Here is a 25,666-nt window from a genome sequence, read left to right on the forward strand (position 1 = left end):
GTGCAATCTTGGCTCACTGCAACCTCTACCTCCTGGGTTCAAGCGACCCTCCCACCTCAGCCTCCTGGGTAGCTGGGACTACAGGTGCGTACCAACACACCCAACTAGCATTTGTTAATATTATCAGGTAGGCAGCCAGATAATCATTAGCTTATTTTCTGTCCATGTCTATATAGTTGGAATATTTCATGAGAAGCAATTATCATAGGAAAAACAGAAATGTTCTAGATTAATGGCAATAGTAAGCATCTTTATTGTTTTTCACCCTACTTCCCAAGGAAATGCCACACCTCTCTCAATGAACAGTAGCATCTTTGAGGAATTTTCAGACTCTGCTACTAAGTCCTTGGCATGAGGGTGTATTGAAGGCAAGGTGGGAGAGCAAGACAGGGAATGAATGGAGAGAGGCAAGGAGGAAAGGTGGCAAGAAAAGACTCAGGAGGAAGAGGATGACCATCAATTGCTGGGAGCTCTCCCAGAGCCTGCCTGCCTTTGAAACTTGGTTCAGTCACTTACTACCTGGGTGGCTTTGAGCAAGTTCCTCCTTCCTGCCCCCCACCTCCATTTCCTCTTCCAGCAAATGTGAATGATAAGATGCTAAGAGCACCTAATTTTGAGGATTATTTTGAGGATGCAATGACTTCGCCCACAGGAAAACACTTCAAATTGTGTTGGCACATAGTATACTCTCAAGACATATTGGTTATGATAATTATTTTTTTATTATTTATCTTTACACCCTCAGTGCTGGCAGAATTTCTGTTGCTTAACAAACATTTGTTGAGATCAGATACGTAGAAAAAATTGTCATTTGTTTATTCAAGCTTTCCTGTGATATTCTGATCCTAGTTGAACATGCAGAAATAAATGTCTAAAACAGCACCTCGATTCTAGCCTACAACAGGACCAAGTTCACTGTGACCTCAGATAAGCTTGGCTAAAATATGACTTGAGTGGAGATAGTCACACTTCAGTGAAGAGAGAATCCCCTGCATAATGTCACCAGGAGAGCCAACCTCAATATTCTGCATTAAAGGGATGTTCCTCCAAATGAACGGAGCTGCAGGAAAATAATAGAGAAACTATTTTCCATAAAAGCAACTACTCTGGTTGAAAAGGCATTCTTCTCTAACGGATTCTATGGTATTTATGCTCTCTTAGCCTCCTCCCTGCAAGAACACAAGAAGGGTGCTCATACCCTGACCTTCTCTCAAATATGAGATATGAGGGCTTTGCTAGGAAGGAGGGCAGGCAGTGACCAGGACACCAGAATAAACTCGGAATGACAACTCATGGTAAGCCTGGTGTTAGACAAGGTGCCTTACAACACTTGTCCCAATCCACTCTCACATCGTGAGGTGGGAAACAACAGCAGAATTGACAGCTTAGGGATTGTTATGAGTATTGAACAAGATCATAGCTCCGGCAAAGGGTTCGGGACCCTGGCACATTCTAAGCTAAAGTTCAATGGATGTCATCTGTGATTAGTGTTATCATCCTACTTTATCCTTCTTTATAGGTCAAGAAACCAACTTGGAAAAACTAGGAAATTTCCCCAGTGTCACACAGCTAATAAACCAGTGGTAGAGTTGGATTTGAAGCCAGGTGAATTTACTCCTGAGCCCACCCAACATTGCTTCCCCCGGAAATGATGTTCATAGGAAGGTAAGCAGTTTAGTTTGGGGGAGAGTCCTGTAGGGTGGGCAGGATAGATATGGAATATCATGACATGCAAGCAATGCTTGAGTTATTGAAACCATTTTTAAAAGGTGAAAAGTCATTTTTGGCTATAGAAACACTGGAAGGGATTCGAATTGTCATTGAATTACAGAACTGGCAGTAATAAATGTCAGACAACTATCTTTGATATATTTAATTGGCTACGTTAATCATAAAATACTGACGGAAAAGAGGTGATTTAGAATGCCTGGCCAGAGTGAAAGCTTTTTTTTCAACCACTTATATAAAATTTAAAGTAAAGTTACTACCACCTCCTTTAAGAGGTATTTGGAGATTGTTGCATCCAGCCTCCCTGGCCTTCTTCCTTGAATGCTCTAAACACAATCTCACCTCAGGGCCTTTGCACCTGCACCTGCTATTTGTTATCACTGCCAGGAATTCTCTTCACCCAAATGTGTATATGGCATATCCCTCACAGCAAAGCCTCCCTTGACCCACCCCATACAAAGGATCGGTCCCACTAACACCCACCACTTCCTATCCGCTTTGCTCTACTTTATTTTTCTGTCTAGCATTTGTTACTGCCTGACATATATATTTTGAATTGATTTATTTCTGTTCTCTCTTCTTCCCTCCCTCCCTCTCTAAGCCCATGGAGGCAGGAACTTTGTACAGTATGATAACCCAGGCACGTAGAAAATGCCTGGCACATAGATGACCACTAGATATTTATTGAATGAATAAATGAATGCTCTGCCTCCTACCTGTTGAAAACACATCTTCTCTTAAAATTCTAGCTCCACATCCAGAAGTTTAGACAATGAGCAGCAATTAGATAGGTGTCCCTCACAATAATTTCCAGGTACCCCAATTTTAACTTTCAAAACTGCTCACAAAATAGTATTTGAAGACAAAAGTAGTCCCAGCAGCGTTCTAATCCTTCCAACTAACCCTCTACCAGTTTAGAAAAACTCCTGGCAATCCTCCTAGTTAACTGCATGCCACTTACTGCTGTATGTTACAGGCCCTCCAGTTTCTGTTGAAGCTGAGTATCGTTGCCATCTCCTGATCACTCAGTTTAAAGTCAAAGACCTGGAAAGGCAGGAATTTCAATACATCATTGGTAAGGCAGTTACTGTTGTGGTTGGAGACTGCCAGCCATTCTAGCAGGGGGTGAGCTTACATTCACAGCACAGACAGGCCACAGGAGTTTTTCCCATTATGTCCATGGGATACCAATTTCTGAAATTAGGTCCTACGCAAAGACTGCAATATTTGTAGTGTTCAGTGTTCCTGGTGGGTGGGGGAAGACCAGGCTTACAGGCACTAAACCCCAGGTGTGGACAGGCCCTGTGCTCCATGATAGGTCCTTCCAGAGAACAGTTCTCTAAGGACAGATAACACCTCCTCTGCTGCTGGGAGGTGAACAGGGAGGCCAGGACAGTGTGCTCTTGTGTGTGGCCCAGGACCTAGCTGCTTAGGGGAAACTGAGGGTCTTTTCAGTAGTGCGAGGCACAGCTGTGCTCAGACCAGACAGGGCTTCACCAGGCACTGCTCCCAGCATGTCGTTAGCCCATGGGTCATTCATCTCAACTCTACCGAGGTTAGCTCCCTGGGCTGGAAAATGATAGGTGGTGGGAAGGGAGGGGGCCCACAGACATTAACAAGCCTAGTGAGAGGTCTGCATGTCCCCTACTCCACTGAGGAATACCAGGGCCGACCAGCTTACCTGAATGTTCTCAACAATGCGTGCTGGTGTGACAGACTTGGGGATCACAATCACATTCCTCTGGATATGGAAACGGATCAGAACCTATGCAGAAAGGGGACATCATGTTTCCACTCAGCTACCAGGACCCCTCCTTTTATGGAAAGGAAGAATAAAACATCTCCTCAGCTCACTGTGGCTTCAGCTATAATCGCTAATATTGACTGAGCTAAGCTATTAGACATGTGCCAGTCCTCCGCTTGATTCTCTCTTTTCACCTTAGGGACAAACCTGTGATTGTCAGTTTTTAGGAATAAAGAAAGTGGCCTAGGGGTCATAAGGCTGATAAGTGGTAGAGTTGGCATCTGCACCCATATCCCTAAACTCCAAAGGCATGCTTTGCCGCTGAGCTGTAAGGCTTAACAGGAAGCTCTGAGACAGAAGCTTGTTCCAGTGACAGCTCTTGTGTTTCCTAGAGGTTCCAACAGACTTCAAAGGAAACACGAGGGCTTCAGCTCCTGTTTTCTTCTCCTTTAAGGAGTTAATTGAGGATAACACAAGAAATGAAACATGAGACTGGAAGAATGAGTTGCTGGATAAAAAGAAAAAGAAAAACATGGTACCTGGGCTGCAGTTTTTTTGTGCTTTGCAGCAATCTCCTTAATCTTGGGATCCTCCAGTAGAGAAGGGTCCTCTGGCTTGGCCCTAGGGGCAGAAAAAGATAACGATGTGAACAGTCACCATGGTTACCATGTGCAGATGGACACCACTCCAATCAGGGTTTCAAGAGTGATCATCAGAGCCTCTCCATCTGGAAGACAGGCAGGAGGACCTGGAAGTTTGGGTCCTTCCCACGGGCTCTCAGCATTTTGCAAAGGCTGGTTCACCCTTGAGTGGCTGAAGTGGAAATACTCCCAGAGGGTCAAGCATGTCACCCTTGTTTGTTTGTGTGTTTAATTTCCATTTTTTCCCACTATCATCCCATTTAGGTGTACCAAACACATTACCTTAGACACATTTTTCTTTCCAGTGACTTACGGTCTCATACCAACATTTACCAATTATAAAATTATGTTTTTAAGATTATCAAGAGAAAGACCCACCCCTTGGAAGTCTCACCAAGGTCTATCCGGAGAGCCCAGGGGGCTGTAGGCTGTAATGGTGATGCCCTTGGAGTGGCAGTACTGGATCAGTTTCTCCTGCGTGAGGTAGGGGTGACACTCAACCTGCAATAGCAAACAGTCCTCAATATGGGGGAAGGTGGCTTATTTTTTGAGTTGTTCATAGGGAGTTCTACAACACAAAAAGACAACCAAGCAAAGGCCAAACACCTGCCCACTGATATACTTGCTAACTCACCCATGAGATCAGCCTTACACCTCCCCAAAGTATCCTGATCACTGACCCCTGAGATGAGACTCAGTACATAGCACTGAACTTTCCTCCCAATAAAACAGGGCAAGACCCTTACCCTTATACCACACAGAATTTACCTGGTTAGTCACTGGTTTATATTTCAGTCCAGGTTTGTTCAAGAGCCTCTCAATCTGGAAGTGGTTGAAATTGGAGATCCCAAGGGCTTTCACCAGACCCGCATCCACCAGCTCCTCCATGGCCTGTCATAGAAAAGAATACCTTTTTGGGCAGCCCCAGCAGGACTCCAGGTACCCTGGCTTGCCTTAGTCCTCCCTGGGGCAGAAATTGCTAAAGGGTCTACTGCAACAGAGTTAGCAGAAGGGTTCACAGGAAGTTTCAGTCCAGGGCCCTTCCAGCCCTACTGCCCCTCCTCAGCCCAAATAAAACTAGGAGTAACGGGTAAAGATTTTATGTGCTTGCCACTCTCACCTTATACATAGAGGTACATAAAAAATTATACTCTGTACATAGAGGAAATATGAAAGTTTTGTAATGCAAAAATAAAATATAAGTCAAAATTGACATTTGCAAGTTTATGAGATGATTTTATTTTTAAACAACCCACATGATAGCAGGGAGCTACTGTTGTGTTTGTGCATTGTACACCCAAACCTGGGTAAGCTGGGTTAGTCAGGAAGAGGCTGCAGCATGTGGAGAAGTCTCACTTGTGGATTCTGAGTCAATCTCTACCACACCAACCATGGTTTGCTTTGCAGGAAGGTCATGCATCTAGATTATGCCCTGGCAGGGGCAGCTGGCCAAGAAGTTGCGTGGTGCTGAAACCTGACCCACTGCCTACATACCCAACCATGCTTCCTGCAGAAGTTTCTATACCCAAGGAAGGGAATATTTGTGTACTTATTAGCCTATATTGGGCATTTTCCAAACTTGCCCAAAGATATCATATATGTTAGCAGCACCTCCAATGCAACATGTATTTGTTAGCCATCTATTACATGTCCAGAAGTTGTCAGGATGTAAAAGTATATAATGTGCTTCCTTCTTCTGGGATTCTCATAGTCTGATTAAAGTGATAGGGTTCCCTTCTGTGGAATAATCAACCATGACACTGAGGCTGCCTTGATAACATGACAGTGGCATAGACAAAGTCAGGGAGGGCAGAGAAGGAAGAGATTCACAAAGCCTGCAGTTGTCAGGGGAGACCTTCAGGTAGAGTTTAAACTGAGCCTCAAGAAAAAAAAAAGAAAGAGAAAAGAGGGGAAAAGCATGAGCATATGAGACAGGAAGACAGGAGCAAAGGCTCAGAGGCAGGGAGGAGCATGAAATATTCAGGGAACACTTTATCCAGCCCTTCTCAACTTTGGCTGCAATTTGGAACCAGAGAGCTTTAAAAAATACTGGCTGGATCACGAGGTCAAGAGATCGAGACCATCCTGGTCAACATGGTGAAACCCCATCTCTACTAAAAATACAAAAAATTAGCTGGACATGGTGGTGCGCACCTGTAATCCCAGTTACTCGGGAGGCTGAGGCGGGAGAATTGCCTGAACCCAGGAGGCGGAGGTTGCGGTGAGCCGAGATCACACCATTGCACTCCAGCCTGGGTAACAAGAGTGAAATTCCATCTCAAAAAAAAAAAAAAAAAAAATACTGGCTGGATGCAGTGCCTCATGACTGTAATCTCAGCACTTTGGGAAGCTGAGACAAGAGGACTGATTGAGGCCAGGTGTTCGAGACCATCCTGGGCAACATAGCAGGACCCTGTCTCTACTAAAAAAAAGGATTGTTTTTGATTAGCTGGATGTGGTGGCTTGTACCTATGATCCCAGCTACTTTGGAGAATTGCTTGAGCCCAGGAGTCCGAGGCTGCACTGAGGTCTGATCATGCCATTGTACTCCAGCATAGGCAACAGAGCAAGACTTTCTCTAAATTAAAATCACCCATGCTGGGTTTCACCCCCAAGAGTTTCTTACCGATTTTGTCTGAGTTATAGCCTAGACACTGGGATTTTTTAACTCATCAGGTGATTCTAATGCATAGCCAACACTGAGAACCACTAGCGTAGATGAAGTTATTCAAATTGGGCAGTAGAGTTAAGAAGCTATGAAATCATAAGGTTCCCCAAAACTTCTGACCAGGCAATTAGATAAAATAAAAGGTTTTGTGCATCATAGGTCAGGTGAATTTGCCTGTATTAGAACTTGACTTCTTTATACATTTTTTCCTCCTCTCTGCTTCAGGATAGTCAATGAGGCTTCTACTGCACTGGCTGTGGATGTACATAACATCCGATGCTTACATATTCAACCCTGCTCCTTTCAAATCAGAGCCTCTGACCTTGATCACTGATATATTTTCATGCCTTTCAAATGTTTTATTTAGCAGTCATTCTTGTATTCATTCAGAAGACGTAACACTGTGAGAAGTAGGCTACATTGACATACTTGCCATACTTAATATCATCATGGGAGCTAGGGCAAAAAAATGTTATCAAATATAATGCAAATGGCCAGGTGTGGTGGCTCACACTTGTAACCCCAGCACTTTGGGAGGCCGAGGCTGGTAGATCACCTGAGGTCAGGAGTTCAAGACCAGCCTGGCCAACAGGGTGAAACCCCGTCTCTACTAAAAATAGAAAAATTAGCCAGGCATGGTAGCCTATGCTTGTAATCCCAGCTACCTGGGGGACTGAGGCAGGAGAATGGCTTTACTTGGTAGAGGAAGGTGGCAGTGAGCCAAGATTGTGCCACTCTACTCTAGCCTGGGCAACAGAGTGAGACTCCATCTCAAAAAAAGAATGTTGTTCTTGTGGATTAATGCTTTTGAACAAGCAATACACACACACAAAAGCTACATTTATTGAATCATATTAATTCTAAGCATTTCAGAAAGGTGAGGCTTAATACATTTTCACTTGTACAACACAATACAAACTTGCTACTACGTGCACCCCTGCACAGACAGCTGACAAGGTAACAAGATCAACTCTTGGAGTCATATGTCACTATTCATTTATAACTTATTCCTCACTTTGTTCTCCACTAGCATTCGCAAAAGGATATCATGGTATAACAAAAATTGACCAGAGAAAACATTTATCCCTTCATTCAATTTTGCACATGAATGCTGTGAAACAAGTCATGATTTGATCTGAGAAGCAGGGCGCTCAGGCTCCCTGATTTCTGGATGTGTGTCCACTGCCTGCCAACCACTGTGCTGATGGCTTTGGTGGTTCAACTTGTGATTCAGATGAGTCTGGGTCCAACCAGCTCTGCCACACACATTGTGATATTACCTGGGCAAGTCATCAACCAATCGAGGTTTCAAATGTCATTCTTTGTAAATGGGGATGTTAACCCTGCCTCATAGGGTTGTATGATAAAGTGGGCTTTATAACTAATGTTCCTGGCATGAAAACCATCTCAATCTTTATCACACCCTGAAAGATATATAATATTATTATGTATTATAAGACTTTATATTTTTAAGAAGAGAAAACTGAGGCCTACAAGAATTTAAAAACTTACCCTAGGTTATTCAGATGCTATGTGCAAACCCAGGCCCAAACTCCTTGTTCCAAATGCCTTCCCCTGGTTTGAGAACAGTATGTGTATTCCCCAAAGTGGAGTACATTGTATTTCCAGTCTTATTTGAAGACTCAGTATTAGCCTTGAAATATAAACAGTATCAGATGCACCCAAAAGCCAAAGGTGATGAGGAAGAAATTAGAAGAGCTAGAGAATCACAATGATGAAATTAGAAAGCATCAGGTACATGGCCTCTTTCAAACCAATGGGAAGTCTCACAGATAACTGAGGATTTCTCTCCCGGCACTTTTAGAGGAAGCTGAAACCTACCTCCCAGGCATCCAAGAATGTTGCTTTTCCAGCGATCACTTTACCTTCATCATCTTTGGGAAGAATGTCATCCCCAGACTGTAAATACAGAATACAAAGTTGACTGGAATCTGCATCAGGGCACTGGTTCTATTCAACAAGGTTTCAGGATCCTGCCTCTTGCTAAATACCACAACTGCATACCACTTTTTCAAGCTCTGGAGTACACACTACAAGAACGAGACTTTAAATAACATCTCTACAGCTACTGTAGCATGTTAATCCTTATATGTTAGAAACTACTGGATTGACTTTATTTTTGAGATGGAGTTTCGCTCTTGTTACCCAGGCTGGAGTGCAATGGCGCGATCTCGGCTCACTGCAACCTCCGCCTCCTGGGTTCAGGCAATTCTCCTGCCTCAGCCTGTTGAGTAGCTGGGATTACAGGCACGCGCCACCGTGCCCAGCTAATTTTTTGTATTTTTAGTAGAGACGGGGTTTCTCCATGTTGACCAGGATGGTCTTGATCTCTTGACCTCGTGATCCACCCGCCTCGGCCTCCCAAAGTGCTGGGATTACAGGCATGAGCCACCGCACCCGGCCCCTACTGGATTGACTTTATGATCTGCCATTAGTACATTCCAGAAGCCACCATTATCACCATGGACATTAACCTCATACACCTAGATCCCATATACACCCAAGGGCAAACTTTCATTTCAATATTACTTGATAAGGATTAGCTCTCCAGGGAGTGGTTTTCTAGGGGAAGATAGTGACCAGCTTCTATCCTTGCAGCCTCTAGAAGAGGTGTGGAGTTAGGAATGGCAAGCCATCATCACCCCAGCTGCTTAGGAGGAGAGAGAGCTGGAAATCTGTCTCTCCCAACCCTCAGGAGCAGTAAGAGCAGAGCGCCAGGCAATGGGTACCTCGTTGAGTGCTGGCTACCTTCCAGCATCACCATACTTGGGCTTTTCTCCAAGATGCCACTCTTGGGGTGTGCTTTGCTTAATAAGATAATTAAGCCCTGGAATATAGTTATGCAAGAGTAACCCAAGAGATTTTCTGGGAGGGCAACCCTGGGGTGTGGAATCAAGACAAAGGTGATATGGCAGTTGCAACTTGTCTGGCTGTCAGAAATCATGGCTTCTCTCAGACATAACTGCAAGAAAACTCAGGCATGTGGTCACCTCAGCAGCACACATGGCCTCAGCCTCCCTTCCAGGCCAGTGTCTTTCTGCTCCAAGGTCTCTTCTTGACTACCTGCCATTCCCAATTATGAAGCGCAAAGCCTCCTGCTCCAGTCCACACTGCCCCCCAGCCCTTGTGCAGCTGCTATTTTCTGGCATCTGTTCAGAAACAAGAGGCTAAGAAAGGGAGCCACTCAAACCTTGAATCCTTGTGGCCAGTGAATAAGATAGACGTCTAGATAGCTCAGTTTCAGGTCCTTGAGGGTCTTCTCACAGGCTTTTCTCACCAAGGGTCTCTCAAAGAAAGTGGCCCACAACTGCAAAGAGTGTGGCAATGAGCCATTAATACTGGGAAAACGAAGGGCCACATCATACTCATTGTCCCTGCTTTTTGATTTGCACCCTGATCTAACCTGACACAGGCCATTTATAACAAAACTGATTAAAATCCATGATGCAGTGTGGAAGATCACCAGGGCTCAGCATGTCAATGACATGTCTGTGTGTGTGTGTGTGTGTGTGTGTGTGTGTGTGTGTGAGAGAGAGAGAGAGAGAGAGAATGTGTGATCTGGCTCTGTCACCCAGGCTGGAGTGCAGTAGTGCTATCTTGGGTCACTGCAACCTCTGACTCATGGTTTCAAGTGAATTTTCTGCCTCAGCCTCCCAAGTAGATGGGACTACAGGTGCCTGCCACCACACCCATCTAATTTTTTTTTTTTTTTTTTTTTTTAGTAGAGACGGGGTTTTACCTTGTTAGGATGGTCTCGATCTCCTGATCTCATGATCTGCCTGCCTGAGCCTCCCAAAGTGCTGGGATTACAGGCATGAGCCACTGCGACTGGTCATGACATGTCTTAAGTGTTAAAAGCAATTTACTTTTTTCAACTCTCTTAGTATTCTATATGTCTCTCAGATCATTTCGTAAATATGGTCACAGATTTGATCGTTGTTTACCTGTGTCAGTCCCTTCCTCAGCTGTCAGCTCTCAGCGCAGGACTTGTGTCTAGCTTTTAAATGTCAAGCATACTTAGGCCTTTGGGAGCAGATGGCCCTTTATCTGACCTATCTAATAGGTACCTTATCAAGCCTATCAGGCCCTAAGTAATAACTTTACAAGGGCTTTATCCAGACTTGGCTGCTACACGGTGGGGTCTATTTGTCCCACCAGATGCATGCATTTTCCAAGTACCTAGAACTACCATTTGATCAGCAAGTTGTGTATAATGCAGATCCAGTGATTTTCAACCCCCTCAAACCCAATGTCCCCTTCTTTTTTATAACACTGTATACCTCGCCTTTCACTAGACTGAACAAAGAAAACCATATGTGACAATAAAAAAAAAAAAAAAAAAATGCCCCTACTGTTTTCCAAAACGCCCCCTGGCTGAGAACCTCAGGGGCACCTTCGTTGAGACCCCAGTGCTGCAAGACAGGCTGCAGATCAAGCCGTGGCTGCACCCTTGGCCTCTGATGGGGAACAGGGGGGCCCAGAACAGCGCAGGGCTCTATGGAGCCAAGCCCACTGCGTGAAAACCAACCCACAGGCAGGTGAGGCAGCAGTGATAATGTTGAATCTCAATAACAGCTTGGAGTGTGTTGTAATACAATATTATTGTATCCATGGATGTTAACAAGGCAGAGATGAAAAGGGCTGGGGGAAAGAGTACATGTAGAAAAGGCTGACAGAGCACTTGCTGCTGACCCGACCCAGATACTTCTGCCTGCCTTGAAGTGAAGGCCTCCCACCAAATGCGCCACTTGCACCTTGCTGACAATGAAGAGGTCCTCCCGCTTCACAGCCTTCTCTTGGATCTTCTCTTGGATGGCTTCCCCAACTTCATGTTCATTCTGATACACATAGGCACAGTCAATGTGGCGATATCCTGCGTCAATGGCCACCTTCACAGCTTCTTTCACTTTGCCAACAGGAGACTGAAAGGCAGAAGGAAAGCCCATCACACATGTATTTTTTTTTTTGGTAAGAGACGGGGTCTTGCCATGTTGCCCAGGCTGGCTGCACACTCCCAGGTTCAAGCAATCCTCCCACCTCCCGAGTAGCTGGAATTACACCACACTCAGCAACTATCATATTCTCTTATCCCCAGACCACCTTCAACAGGCTGCCCAGTTTTTCCCAACCAAGGCCTTACTGGGGTCTCATTTGCCAGGGGATATCTGGGAGGATACACACTTCAAAAAAGTTTTCAAAAGAAAAGAAGGAAAGTGAATTAATTGTATGATTATGGCCTTACGTCCTATCCTAGCTAAAGATCAGTTCCCTTCTCATGCAGGTTAGTCCTGACATGTTCTCAGGGGTGTGGGAGTGCAGGTGGCTCCACTGCAGCTTTCTGAAGACCCAGGTGAAAGCTCGACTCTAAATAACCCAGAGGGATTTTCAGCAACATCCCCACGTTAATAGGGAGCTGCAGAACGGTCATTACAGCATCAATCCCGATTCCAACACTTACTGGGTGCGTGGGCCTAAGCAGGTGATTCAGTCTCTCTAAACCTCGTCTGCAAAATGGGAAAAACAATAGCACCAGCCTCACGAGGCCTTTGTGGCAATGGCATGCTGCAATGAATGCTAAATTTTCAGCACGTCACCAGATATGCAGTTAAGTCTCAGTAGAGCCCGTCCATTATACAATGATCGTTTCAGAAAAAAAGGAGAAATACAAAACCTTATAGGAATAGAGCTTCTTTTCCATTCCTACAAGAAGAAATAGGGAAGGAGGGAGAGGGGGAGGAGGAGTAAGAGAGAGGAGCAAAAGAAGGGAAAGAAGAAAAGAAATAGTATTACCACATTTTGTTCTAACCCAGTCAAACCAATGGTGGGGGAAAAAGCACTTATACCTTGATCTCTGACAAAATAGTTTCTAAACCTCTTCTATTGTGAAATAACAAACATTGAAAAGTACACAAAACAGAGATGCACAGCTACCTACCACTGGGACAAGAAACGGGCCGCTGCCAGCCACCCAGAAGCACCCCTGTGCCCCCAGCTGCTATGCTATACCCTTCTGCACCTCTACTGCTAAGTTCATAATCCTTCGGTCTATCATCCCCACGTGCTGAAGACGGCTCCCTTCCTAATTCTCACATTCAATTCCAAAATTCTGAAACTGTCTGGAAAACTTACCCAGGGTGAGCGGATTCCCTGGAGATCTGGAAGTGAGTATTTGTTCCATTTATATAGATTGAAGCTCTGATTATGGGCAAACCTTGCTATTCAAGAAGAGATGCTGTGAATGAATCAAGCGGGAACTGATCTGAGCGCCCAGATGGACCAAGAGTGTATCCCGAGAATGACCCAGTGCTGCAACAGAGGGTCCTACCCTCCAGCCCAGGACAAGAGAGGGGAAAAATCAGGGTGCACAAATGCAAAGAGACTCAGCAGGGAGATTAGCCATGAGGGACAGGAGAGAAGAGAAACTCCAAAGTCTGCTTCTTCTAGTCACTAGTTAGTGTATTGCTATCATGGACGGAAATGGCAGAGAAGGCAGAGTGAGGTGGTGATGTAACAACTTCAAACTTGGCCTAAGAGAGGCTCAGGAACCTGCTTCACTGAGCCCTGGATGTGCCTTACCTCGTTTTGCCAGCTGACATTAACACAGCCAGGTGGAGTTCACAACTCCCAGCCCAGGCTCTCTGCAGTCCCAGCATGTTGCAGATTCCACTGTGTCCAGGAACGACCTAGGGATCTTGTTAAAGTGCAGATGCCCATGAGGTAGCCTGGGGTGGAGCCTGAGACTCTGCATTTTTTTTCTCTTTCCGTCTCTTCTCTTTCCTTCTCTTCTCTCTCTTCTCTTTCTCACAAGCTCTCACTTTGTTGCCCAGACTGTAGTGCAGTGGCGCAATCACCGCTCACTGCAGCCTTGACCTCTCAGGCTCGACTCTCAATCCCCACCTCGGCCTCCCAAGTGGCTGGGACTACAGGTGCATGCCACCATGCCCAGCTAATTTACTTCTTGGTAGAAATGGGGTCTTGCCATGTTGCCCAGGCTGGTCTCCAACTCCTGGGCTCAAGCAATCCTCCTGTCTCCATCTCCATCTCCCAAAGTGCTGGAATTACAAGCATGAGCCACCACACCCGGCCAGTTCTGCATTTCTAACAAGCTCTCCCGTCAGATGGATGCTGCTAGCCCAACTCCCACACCGTCATCTGCAGAGGGGTGCCAGGGACTTCCAGGTTTTCATCCTCTCCTCAACCACCCAGCCCACAACAAACCCACAGCCAAGACTCCGAGGAAACGTTAAGCCCAATTAAGTATCCTAGAGCCAGGGAGAGAAACTGCCCTGGAAAACAATTTGAAGGCCAACTGCTGCTTGAAATCTGATACTTGCTAAAACAGCTCTCCTCACTGCTGGGAAAAGCCAGCTTTGGAGCTATGCAGCCTGAAACAGAAAATAAAGCAACCTGAGTCCCGGCTCCAGGGCTGAATCTCACCTCTCCAAACCCCTGCCGGATCCCCAGGCTTTCCTGGCTGAATGCAGAGAGAAAACAGCCTAAGGCCCCTCCAGAGAAGAAGGGTGTGCAAAGATTTGCATATTTACCTTCCAAGTGCCCAGGCCCACAATGGGCATTTTAGCTTTGGTACTGAGCTCCACAAAGGTGGCCATGGTTGGTGCAGAAATGATTCTGAGTGAGCAGGTAGAAGTCTCACGTCCTGCTTTTTTTGTTGTTTTTGAGACGGAGTCTCGTTCTGTCGCCCAGGCTGGAGCGCAGTAATGTAATCTCGTCTCACTGCAACCTCTGTCTCCCAGGTTCAAGCAATTCTCCCTCAGCCTCCCGAGAAGCTGGGATTACAGACACCCACCACCACTCCTGGCTAACTGTTGTATTTTTAGTAGATTCGGGGTTTCACCGTGTTAGCCAGGCTGGTCTCAAATTCCTGACCTTAGGTGACCCACCACCTTGGCCTTCCAAAGTGCTGGGATTACAGGCGTGAGCCCCGTCCTGCTTAAGAAGGCTGGTGCAGCTGCAGTGGGAGGAGTTGGAGCCTGACCACAGTAGCTTCCCCGCCCTATCCAAACAGGAAATCCATTTTCGGCTTTTGTGAGATTGAGGATCACTGTGAATGAATTATGAAATGTGACAACCTTTGCAAAGTTCTACCTTAGATAACAGTAGTATTATCGGAGTTTTTGTTTGTTCATGATGACTCAACAAATTCAACACAGCCAAAAGTTGAAAAGTAGGGAGGGAGACAGGAAGGAAAGAAGAGTGGGGGGAGGGAAGGAAGGAATGAGGGAAAAGTAAGAAAGACAGAAAAGAGACAGAAAAAGAGGAGAGGAGGGAAGGAGGGAGGAAGGGAAGGAGGGATGGGAAAGAAAAGGAGAAAAAAATAAGAAAGAAGCCTGGCCGACATAGTGAAACCCTGTCTCTCCTAAAAATAGCCTGGTGTAGTGGCACAAGTCTGTGATCCCAGCTACTTGCAAGGCTGAGACAGGAGAATCATTGAACCTGGGAGGCGGAGGTTGCAGTGAGCCAAGATCGTGCCACCACACTCCAGCCTAGGTGACAGAGACCCTGTAAAAAAAAAAAAGGAAGGAAAAAGGAAGAAAGGAGAGAGGGAGGGAAGGAAGGAAGGAAGGAAGGAAGGAAGGAAGGAAGGAAGGAAGGAAGGAAGGAAGGAAGGAAGGAAGGAAAAGCAAAGCAAAGCAAAAAAGCAAAGAAGGAAGAAAAAACAAGAGCTTTCTTTCCCTGTGATGGTTTCCTCTGTGAAATGGAGTCTAGGGAGGAGAGGTGAGAAGCAGCGTTTCCATTTTAAAAGCTGCAATTCTAGTTTCAGTGCAGAGAGGGTCAAATCCTGACCTGATTAGAATCAGCCGTAACTAGTTGGTAGTCAGAAATCTAGGGAACATGACACAGGCCTGTGCCATGCTGTGACAGGCCATGACAGGCCTGTGTCATGTCACAGCATCAGTTTCAGCCTGCAGGTAGTAGGTTTTTCTGTCTTTTATGTGTTCTTGTTTATGAGTTGGCTTTGGTTGAATCTTGAAATGGACTTTAATCTCTAGGCTGTGGCTTATGACAGCTCATAGAGGTCAATTGCACGTATGAGTGAAAAATCTTACACTTCACCGATGTTTGTTAAATTACTTCAACATTAGTAGTACATGCATGGGCCAGGCATGGTGGCTCATGTCTGTAATCCCAGCAGTTTGGGAGGCTGGGGCAGGCAGATCACTTGAGCTCAGGAGTTTGAGACCAGCCTGGCCAACATGGGAAACCCCGTCTCTGCAAAAAAAAAAATCCGAAAATTAGCCGTGTGTGGTAACACATAACTGTAGTCCTAACTGCTTGGGAGGCTAAGGCATGATAATCACTTGAACCTGAGAGGTGGAGATTGCAGTGAGCCAAGATTGTGCCACTGCACTCCAGCCTGAGCGACAGAGTAAGACTCTGCCTCAAAAACAAATAAATACATACATGCATGGCTCATAATCTGGTGGCCACAAAGTCTCATGGATCTGCACATGAGGGCCCTTTATTTTCCCAGTGTATACCGGATGGCATGCAATGCCAGTATTGTTCAAATAGCAAATCCTTTGTGACTGTCAGCCTAAATAACAGAGAGTGTCCCTCAAAGAAAAGTATGTCTCTGGGAATAGAGCACTGCAATGGGAATATGTGTGCCACAGTAAACTATGTGTATATTTGGGGAAATAAAGAAAGACAACATTTTTTCAAGGAAAAAAAATGAAGATTATCTAATTGTTTTGAAATAATTAGACTTGGCTACAAAGACCTATCATGAAAGTGATGTTAGTCTGAGACTGGACAGGCAGTTGTTCAGAAGTCCTTGCAGAGTATGTTTTGTGTTCAGTTGCAGTGGCCTTTGTTCAAAGTTGTGGTTTTTGCAGTCTTTTGTGGTAGTTTTGGTTTTCAGGTGTACAACCATTAGAACCTTCTTTTTTTTTTTTAGATGGAGTTTTGCTCTTGTTACCCAGGCTGGAGTGCAATGGTGCGATCTCGGCTCACCGCAACCTCTGCCTCCTGGGTTCAAGCAATTCTCCTGCCTCAGCCTCCCGAGTAGCTGGGACTACAGGCGTTAGCTACCATGCCCAGCTAATTTTTGTATTTTTAGTAGAGACGGGGTTTCACCATGTTGACCAGGATGGTCTCGATCTCTTGACCTCGTGATCCACCCACCTCGGCCTCCCAAAGTGCTGGGATTACAGGCGTGAGCCACTGCACCTGGCCTAGAACCTTCTTTTCAGAGTCTCACTCTGTTGCCAGGCTGGAGTGCAGTGGCATGATCTTGGCTCACTGCAACCTCTACCCCCTAGGTTCAAGAGACTCTCCTGCCTCAGTCTCCTGAGTAGCTGGGACTACAGGTGCACACCACCACACCCAGCTAATTTTTGTATTTTTAGTAGAGATGGAGTTTCAGCATGTTGGCCAGGATTGTCTTGAACTCTTGACCTCGTGATACGCCCACCTCAGCCTCCCAAAGTGCTGGAATTACAGCCCTGAGCCACTGCACCTGACCTGTCAGAGTATTTTGTTTGTTTTTAACGTTAGTGACTCCATTTTGATTCTGACCATTTTCCCATGGCACACAGAATAAAGAAATGTGTATTAGTCATAATAATATTCCTTCTAGAACCACCTAACTGTGAATTGGTGAGGAGGGAGATCTCTTTGAGATAGTTGGGGTTAAGCTGGTTTTTGTGTAACAAACCAGCTGGTTATAACAGCAACAATTTATTTGCTCATGATTCTGTGGGCTGGCAATTTGGGCTGGAAGTAGCTAATGAGCCGGTCTCAGAACACACGTGGCTTCAGCGGGGCTTCCTCACCTCTTTGGGCTTCATTTGTGTGGGATGGGATGTCAGGGAAGGCAGGGACCCCTCTTCACATGTTTTTCATTTTCCATGAGGCTAATTTAGACTTGTTCATACTAGCAGCCTTGTAGGAGGTCTACCCTTGGAATGTGTACAATGTTACTTTTGCCACCTTCTATTGATCAAAGCAAGTCTCAAGGCCAGAACAGGGCCAAGGAATAGGAGAATTGATTCGACTTCCTGAGGGGATTTGTTACAAAGAATTTTGGCTATTCTTAATCAATCCCAGAAGGTTTTTAATAAAAGCTTTATTAGCTACTTTCTAGCTTCATTAATTTACCAATCTATTCCTGGTTTTGTACCTTTAAGAAACTCTCATTTTTTAAATCTGATGATTATATGTGCATAAGAAGTTTTACTTTGTTAAAAATGAATACATACAAAAATTGAGAGAATTTTTTTTATTTTTATTTTTTTTTTCTTTTCTTTTCTTTTTTTTTTTTAAAGAAAGAGAAAGAGAAAAGGGGAGAGAGAACAGGAGTCTTGCTCTATTGCCCAGGCTGTAATGCAATCTAGAAATAGGTATTAAAAACCTCTTTTATGCTGATGATTGTGCTTAACAGCGGAGACAGGAAGGAATAAGGAAAGAAAATAACAAACAGCCAACCAATATTTTGTTTAAATCTGTGAAATGCTGTGCAAGTGCTGAAGAGTGATTTGCTTCCATTTATGTGGTCACTTTCAAAATAGGTGTAGGCCAGGCATGGTGGCTCAAGCCTGTAATCCCAGCACTTTGGGAGGCCGAGGCGGGTGGATCACAAGGTCAAGAGATCGAGACCATCCTGGTCAACATGGTGAAACCCCGTCTCTACTAAAAATATAAAAAATTAGCTGGGCATGGTGGTGCGTGCCTGTAATCCCAGCTACTCGGGAGGCTGAGGCAGGAGAATTGCCTGAACCCAGGAGGCGGAGGTTGCAGTGAGCCGAGATCGCGCCATTGCACTCCAGCCTGGGTAACAAGAGCGAAACTCTGTCTCAAAAAAGAAAAAAACAAAATAGGTGTAATATGATATTAAAAAAAAAAATGTATGTTCTGTGGTCCTGGGGTGAAGAATTCTACAAATATTCCACTGAGTTTACTTGTTCCAGGTCTGAGTTCAAATCGTAAATGTCTCTGTTAATTTTCTATCTCATTGATCTGTTGAATATTAACAATGTGGTGTTAAAGTCTCTTGCTATTAGTGTGGGAGTCCAAGTCTCTTTATAAGTCATTGAAAACTTGTCTTATAAATCTGGGTGCCCCTATATTGGGTATATATATATATTTATGATCATTGGCTCCTATTGTTGCATTGATCTTTTTATCGTTATGTGATGTCCTTCTTTGTTTCTTTTAGTCTTGGTTACTATTGTCTATTTTGTCAGAGACGAACGTTACAACTCCTGTTTTTTTGTTTGTTTGTTTGTTTGTTTTGTTTTTCTTTCCTCTCCATTTGATTGGTGAGTCTTCCTCCAACCTTTTGTTTTGAGTCTTTGTGTGTTCTTGCTTATGAGATGGATCTGGATACAGAGTGCTGATGTGTTTTGACTTTTTATTTAGTTTGCGTGTCTGTGTCTTTGATGGGGGGGGTTAATCCATTTAAATTGAGGATTAATACTGATATTTGTGAGTTTAATATTGTCGTTTAATGCTAGCTGGCTATTTTGCCCATTGGTTGATATAGATTCTTCATTATGGAGATACTCTTTACCTTTTGGTAAGTTTTTGGGATGACTGATACTGGTTGTTCCTTTCTGTGTGCAGTGCTTCTTTCAGAAGCTCTTGTAGAGCAGGCCTGGTGGTGATGAAATCTCTGAGTGCTTGCTTGTTCGTGAAAAATTTTATTTTTCCTTCATTTATAAAGTTTAGTTTGGCTGGATATGAGATTCTGGGTTGAAAATTCTTTTCTTTGAGGATATTGAATATTAACCCCCACTCTCTTCTAGCTTGTAGGGTTTCTGCTGAGAAATCTGCTATAAGTCTGATAGGCTTCCCTTTATGGGTAACCTGACCATTCTCTCTAGGGAGAAAATTATTTTGTAGAAAAAAAATGAACGGGCTGGGCGCGGTGGCTCAAGCCTGTAATCCCAGCACTTTGGGAGGCCGAGCCGGGTGGATCACGAGGTCAAGAGATCGGGACCATCCTGGTCAACATGGTGAAACCACGTCTCTACTAAAAAATTAGCTGGGCATGGTGGCGCGTGCCTGTAATCCCAGCTACTCAGGAGGCTGAGGCAGGAGAATTGCCTGAACCCAGGAGGCGGAGGTTGCGGTGAGCCGAGATCACACCATTGCACTCCAGCCTGGGTAACAAGAGCGAAACTCCGTCTCAAAAAAAATAAAAAAAATAAAAAGAAAAATAAAAAAAGAAAAAAAATGAACAAGGAGTAGTGCCATTTTTCATTCTCTCATCTATTTCTTTAAGAAACAGAGGCAGCAGCAATTAATATATCTGAGAAAGGGAGGAAAAGAACAATTCCAAAAATCGTGGGAGTGAAGGTAAGTTTCTGGGCAGGAGAACAGTGTGAGCCAAGCCGGGGGAGAGACTAAGACACATTGAAAGAACTGAAAACCAGTGTGAGGACGCTCAGAGAGTAGACTTACAGGGTACCCAGCAGAGGTACAGCTAGAGTGGTATGCAGGAACCCAAGGGTCAGGAGCTGCAAAGGGGGATCACGGAGGTGGATTTACCATACAAAACTTGACCTTCAGTCACCCTCCTGTGTATGAGCACCATCTTAGGCTTTATACCTAATACTGAATTCTTAATTTTTTATTCTTTTTATTTAAAGGAAAACCCCTGATCAGACACGGTGGCTCATACCTGTAATCCCAGCACTTTGGGAGGCTGAGGTGGGCAGATCACGAGGTCAGGAGATCGAGGCCATCCTGGCTAACAGAGTGAAACCCCATCTCCATTAAAAATATAAAAAATTAGCTGGGCGTGGTGGCACACACCTGTAGTCCCTGGGAGGTTGAGGCAGGAGAATCACTTGATCCCAGGAGGCAGAGGTTGCACTGAGCTGAGACCACACCACTGCACTCCAGCCTGGTGACAGAGCGAGACTCTGTCTCCAAAAAAAAAAAAAAATATATATATATATATATATGAAGGAAAACCCCAATCGTACAACTTCAAGATCACAAAATCTGATCCACCCTGCATGTTAACTTTTTTTGCCTTTATTTGAAACCACCAAAGTTTTGTTTTTTCATTTTTCAAAAATCTTTTTATTATAAAATATTTTGAAAATTTGCAAAACTACAGGTCCTCACCTTCTCTCCTTGTGCTCTATTTGTTTTAAAAACCACATCATAGCTGGGTGTGGTGGCTCACCTGTAATCCCAGCACTTTGGTAGGCTGAGGCAGGAGGACCACTTGAGGCCAGAAGCAACATAGTGAGACCCTGCCTCTATGAAAAACACAATAAACAATTAGCTGGGCATGGTGGCACATGCCGGTAATCTCAGCTACTCAGGAGGCAGAGGTGAGATGATTGTTTTAGCCTCGGAGCCTGGAAGACAGAGTAAGAGACTGTCTCAAAAAAAAAAAAAAAAAAAAAAATTACTTTCTCCTCTATGGTTTCCCACCACCTGGAGTCTACTGATTATTGCATTCCCAGAAATGTATTTAACATGTCACTCAATCCCCCAGGCATCTTGGCAACACTTAATAAGACCTAGAGACCTGATAAGATTCAGATCCATTTTGTTTTGTTTTGTTTTTGGCTACTTCCTATATGTTGTATTCTATTCTGGTGGAATGACTGACTGCCTCTTTATTTGTATTTATTTTATTGTATTATTTATAGTAGTCATTGATGATCATTACATAAATCTATTATTTCATTACATTACAAAACAGTGACATACTGATTCCACCATTCTTTCTTTTTTTTTTGAGAGAGAGTTTCGCTCTTGTTACCCAGGCTGGAGTGCAATGGCATGATCTTGGCTCACCGCAACCTCTGCCTCCTGGATTCAAGTGATTCTCCTGCCTCAGCTTCCCAAGTAGCTGGGACTACAGGCACGTGCCACTATGCCCAGCTAATTTTTTTGTATTTTTAGTAGAGATGGGGTTTCACCATGTTGACCAGGATGGTCTCGATCTCTTGACCTTGTGATCCACCCGCCTCAGCCTCCCAAAGTGCTGGGATTATAGGTGTTCTTCATGTATTAGCTGGCATACTTCTTTAAGGTAAAATTTCTCCCAATCAATTAGTTGGCTACTTCTGAGGTATAGTTTGTATAAGAACACTGAATAATGATTGATTCATCATTTTATTTTAGTTTTTAAAATGAGGTTTCCAAGCACCCTCCAAGGTGACCAATTAGTTGTCATTTAGTGTTCTTTGCATTCATGAATTTAAATATATTTAATGTTATAATCTATTGCTATTTTCATTGATGCCCAAATTATTGTCTTTGCCACTGACAGCATTTCCAATTGGCTTTTGCATTCTTTTCACGTAGTCTTTATAGTCTTTGATTTTATTGCTTTCTTCTTCCAGACCTAGATTTATCCAAGGAGCCCTGGTTCCTTTTAGTGGAAACTGATATTTAGAAACCACAGGGCCGGGCGCGGTGGCTCAAGCCTGTAATCCCAGCACTTTGGGAGGCCGAGGTGGGTGGATCACGAGGTCTAGAGATCGAGACCAACCTGGTCAACATGGTGAAACCCCGTCTCTACTAAAATACAAAAAAATTAGCTGGGCATGGTGGCGCGTGCCTGTAATCCCGGCTACTCAGGAGGCTGAGGCAGGAGAATTGCCTGAACCCAGGGGGCGGAGGTTGCGGTGAGCCGAGATCGCGCCATTGCACTCCAGCCGGGGTAACAAGAGCGAAACTCGGTCTCAAAAAAAAAAAAAAAAAAAAAAAGAAACCACAGTTTGGGAACTAGAATCATTCTTTGCAATTGAATTAAATCTCGCTTCCAGGCCTTTTCAGTGGAAAGAGGTAGAAAATACCTATTAGAAAACATACCATGAGTTCAAATGGACATTTCTGATTGAAGTTAAGAACTGCAAGGCTTAATCTCACCTGTCTTATCTGTCTCTTCATTCTCTCACACCGAGTATCTCACTCCCCAGAGACACAAACCTAATTGCTAATTCGCTTGATTCCACAATGTACATGCAATAGTATGAAAAATACAACACAACCTACACACTATCATTACAGAAAACAATTTTCACGTATTGAAAACAGATTAAAAGCCATTAGGCTTATTAATTCTGTGATCCCTAAAATTTGAGACAGGTCTCAGTTAATTTGGAAAGTTTATTTTGCCAAAGTTGAGGACACGCATCGTGACACAGCCTCACAAGGTCATGATGACATGTGGCTAAGGCAGTCAGAGCACAGTTTTGTTTTATACATTTTACGGAGACAGAGACATCAATTAACATATGTAAGATGAACATTGGTTCCATCCAGAAAGGCTGGACTACTCGAAGTGGGGAGGAGCCTTCCAGATCATAGGGAGATGAGAGACAAATGGTTGCATTCTTTTGAGTTTCTGATTAGCCTCTCCAAAAGAACCAATCAGATACGCATTTCTCTCAGTGAGCAGAGGGGTAACTTTGTTTATTTGTTTGTTTGCTTGAGATGGAATTTCACTCTTGTTGCCCAGGCTGGAGTGCAATGGTGCAATCTCAGCTCACTGCAATCTCTGCCTCATGGGTTCAAGCAATTCTCCTGCCTCAGCATCCCAAATAGCTGGGATTACAGGCATGTGCCATCATGCCTGGCTAATTTTTCGTATTTAGTAGAGATGGGGTTTCCCCATGATGGCCAGGCTGGTCTCGAACTCCTGACCTCAAGTGATCCACTCACCAAAAGTGCTGGGATTACAGGCATGAGCCACTCCCAAAGTGCTGGGATTACAGGTGTGGGCCACTGTGCCTAGCCCAGAGGGGTGACTTTGAATAGAATGGGAGGCAGGTTTGCTCTAGCAGTTCCCAGCTTGACATTTTCCTTTAGCTTAGTGATTCGGGGGGCCCACAATTTTTTTTTTCACCGTTCTATTTTGGTTTTAAGTTCCAGGGGGTCTTTTTTAAATGTTTTGTATTAGAATTATGTTCCAAAGCCAAATATGCACAGTTTCAAATTCAGATATGCAAATCAGGTTATTTTCAGAGCAGTCTGCTGTTTACCCCTGTCAGAATACTATGCAAAAAGACAATGGAGGAATATTTTTCTTAAATATTGAAGAAAAAGAACTTTAAACTCAGAATTTTCTATCCAGCCAAAGTGCCATTTAAATGTGAGACTATAATAATATTTATATGCATAAAAGCCTAAGAAAATTTATCTTACAATGACCTAAAGTCATTAAAATGTTTATGTTTTATTTCCTGCAAACAGAATGTTCTAGAATCTTCTGAATCAGGTTATCATTAAAATTAGTATTTATACAAAATACAAAAATAATTTTTAAGCATAAATCTTTAAATTTTTGATAAGCCATTAAACAACTACTATAAAATTCCAGTGGAACTGCGTCTCTACGTAACATAAATGGAGATTGAAAAAATAATAATTTATATAGGAGTTCATTCAGGGTGGTGAGGAAAATTGTAAGTTTATATACATGTGTGCTGTGAGAGTTAACTTCAGCAGGCCTGAATTGGCCTGATACATTTGATTAAAATAATAAAGGCATCTCCCTGGCATAAGATGTGAACCATAATGATTAACAGTGTGTCTCTGTGACTTTGGGTCTGAGGAGTTGTGTGGCAGTTTGTACCAGTTTTGTTGTTGATAACAATGAAATTGCTATTGTGCACATCAGTATAAACTCTCCTCTCTCTTTCTTGATGGTTATGTAGCAAGAAAATTCTGATATAGCCAGAAAGATTAGATTCTATTTCTGACCCTTTACTTTCAATGGATTCTGTACATATATTAGTGGTTCTGATTCAAGAGTGTCCTGGTATAACCCCTGGAGAAAGAAAGAAAACCTGGAGCCCAGATTAGCTCCCCCAGACTCTTTACTGGAGACAACCTTCAACTATTATGAATAGTTTCACTTTTATGGTATTTCTCTATTGTTTTCTTTTCCTGTAGCCAACTATAGATTTGTAAGCATTGCCAGTTTGGATCCAGTGACCCTTGCTTAGCATTTGAACCCCATCTAACTATGGAACCCAAGGCCTTCTACAACTGTGAAAGTGGCCTGGGGTGGAGAAGAAACTCTTCTTTTCCTCCTCCTCCTTCTTCCTCCTCCTCCTCCCCCCCACCTCCTCCTCTTCCTCCTTCATACTTTAAGTTCTGGGATACAGGTGCAGATTTGTTACATAAGTATACACGTGCCATGTGATTTGCTTTGCCCATCAATCCATCATGTACATTAGGTATTTCTCCTAATGCTATCTCTCCCCTAGCCCTCCCACCCCTCTTGACAGGCCTTCCTGTGTCCATGTGTTCTCATTGTTCAACTTCTTTTACTTCTACTGGATGCAAGGGCACACGGTATGTTACTGTCTAACCCTGATAATAAGCTGTTTGGGTGATAGAATTCATTTAGGGAGATGTGGGATGTGACTGCGGAAAGAATGCAAATTAAACTCCGATTAATATTGGAATATATGATGAAAATGCATAGAATGGTGGTATTTCTGTTATCTAAAAATATAACTGGTATGGATATAATCTCTGAAAGGAAATTCCTCCCCTTATTGTGTAAGATTAAAAAAATAACTTCGTAGATTTGTTTTCGTTCAGTACTAACTGGACATGGAAACTGGGAGCCTTGAGAGTTGCCTAAGCCAACTCGAATAGTAAATTTGAAACTATTAACAATCAATAAGAAATGACAGACCTAACTGTGGAAATACTAGATGCACATGTGTTAGCATACAAAAACAGAATGTACAATAGCCTGGCGTGGTCAGGAAGAAAGGCTGACAGTTCATGGCATGAAAGTTCACTTCACAGTAGAATAGAGGCAAAGCAAAACAGTGTTCCCAACAGCCTTGCCAGTACCTGATATGGTCCAGACTCTTCTATGGATACAACAAGATAAAGGCAACTGGTAATTGA

General features: G+C 43.8%; 2 protein-coding genes across 5 annotated transcripts in view; one reads left to right on the forward strand and one right to left on the reverse strand.

Moving 5' to 3' along the window:
• Positions 1-25,666, forward strand: part of AKR1B1 (aldo-keto reductase family 1 member B) — a 154,632-nt gene that overhangs the window by 62,795 nt on the left and 66,171 nt on the right. For both annotated transcript variants that reach the window (XM_078343718.1, XM_078343719.1), the window contains one exon: positions 1,520-1,665. The gene's annotated coding sequence lies outside the window, so the exon portion shown is untranslated. The remainder of the gene's footprint in view (positions 1-1,519; positions 1,666-25,666) is intronic.
• On the reverse strand, positions 700-14,731 carry AKR1B10 (aldo-keto reductase family 1 member B10). 3 transcript variants are annotated; one of them, XM_078343722.1, is made up of 12 exons: positions 13,379-13,958; positions 12,932-13,034; positions 12,261-12,502; positions 11,557-11,724; positions 9,993-10,109; positions 8,624-8,701; positions 4,882-5,004; positions 4,508-4,614; positions 4,012-4,093; positions 3,410-3,493; positions 2,690-2,772; positions 700-1,060 (listed from the first exon to the last, which is right to left on the reverse strand). In XM_078343722.1, exons 7-12 carry the CDS (start codon positions 4,999-5,001, stop codon positions 1,018-1,020), a joined length of 519 nt encoding a protein of 172 aa, XP_078199848.1. In that variant the 5' UTR covers positions 5,002-5,004; positions 8,624-8,701; positions 9,993-10,109; positions 11,557-11,724; positions 12,261-12,502; positions 12,932-13,034; positions 13,379-13,958; the 3' UTR covers positions 700-1,017. The 3 variants fall into 3 exon arrangements, with proteins under 3 accessions (XP_078199848.1, XP_002752014.3, XP_078199847.1); XM_002751968.6 differs by lacking the exons at positions 12,261-12,502; positions 12,932-13,034; positions 13,379-13,958 and adding an exon at positions 14,347-14,731; XM_078343721.1 differs by lacking the exons at positions 12,261-12,502; positions 12,932-13,034 and having other exon boundaries at positions 13,379-14,731.

Source organism: Callithrix jacchus, chromosome 11 (assembly GCF_049354715.1).
Source record: "Callithrix jacchus isolate 240 chromosome 11, calJac240_pri, whole genome shotgun sequence".
Taxonomy (NCBI): domain Eukaryota; kingdom Metazoa; phylum Chordata; class Mammalia; order Primates; family Cebidae; genus Callithrix; species Callithrix jacchus.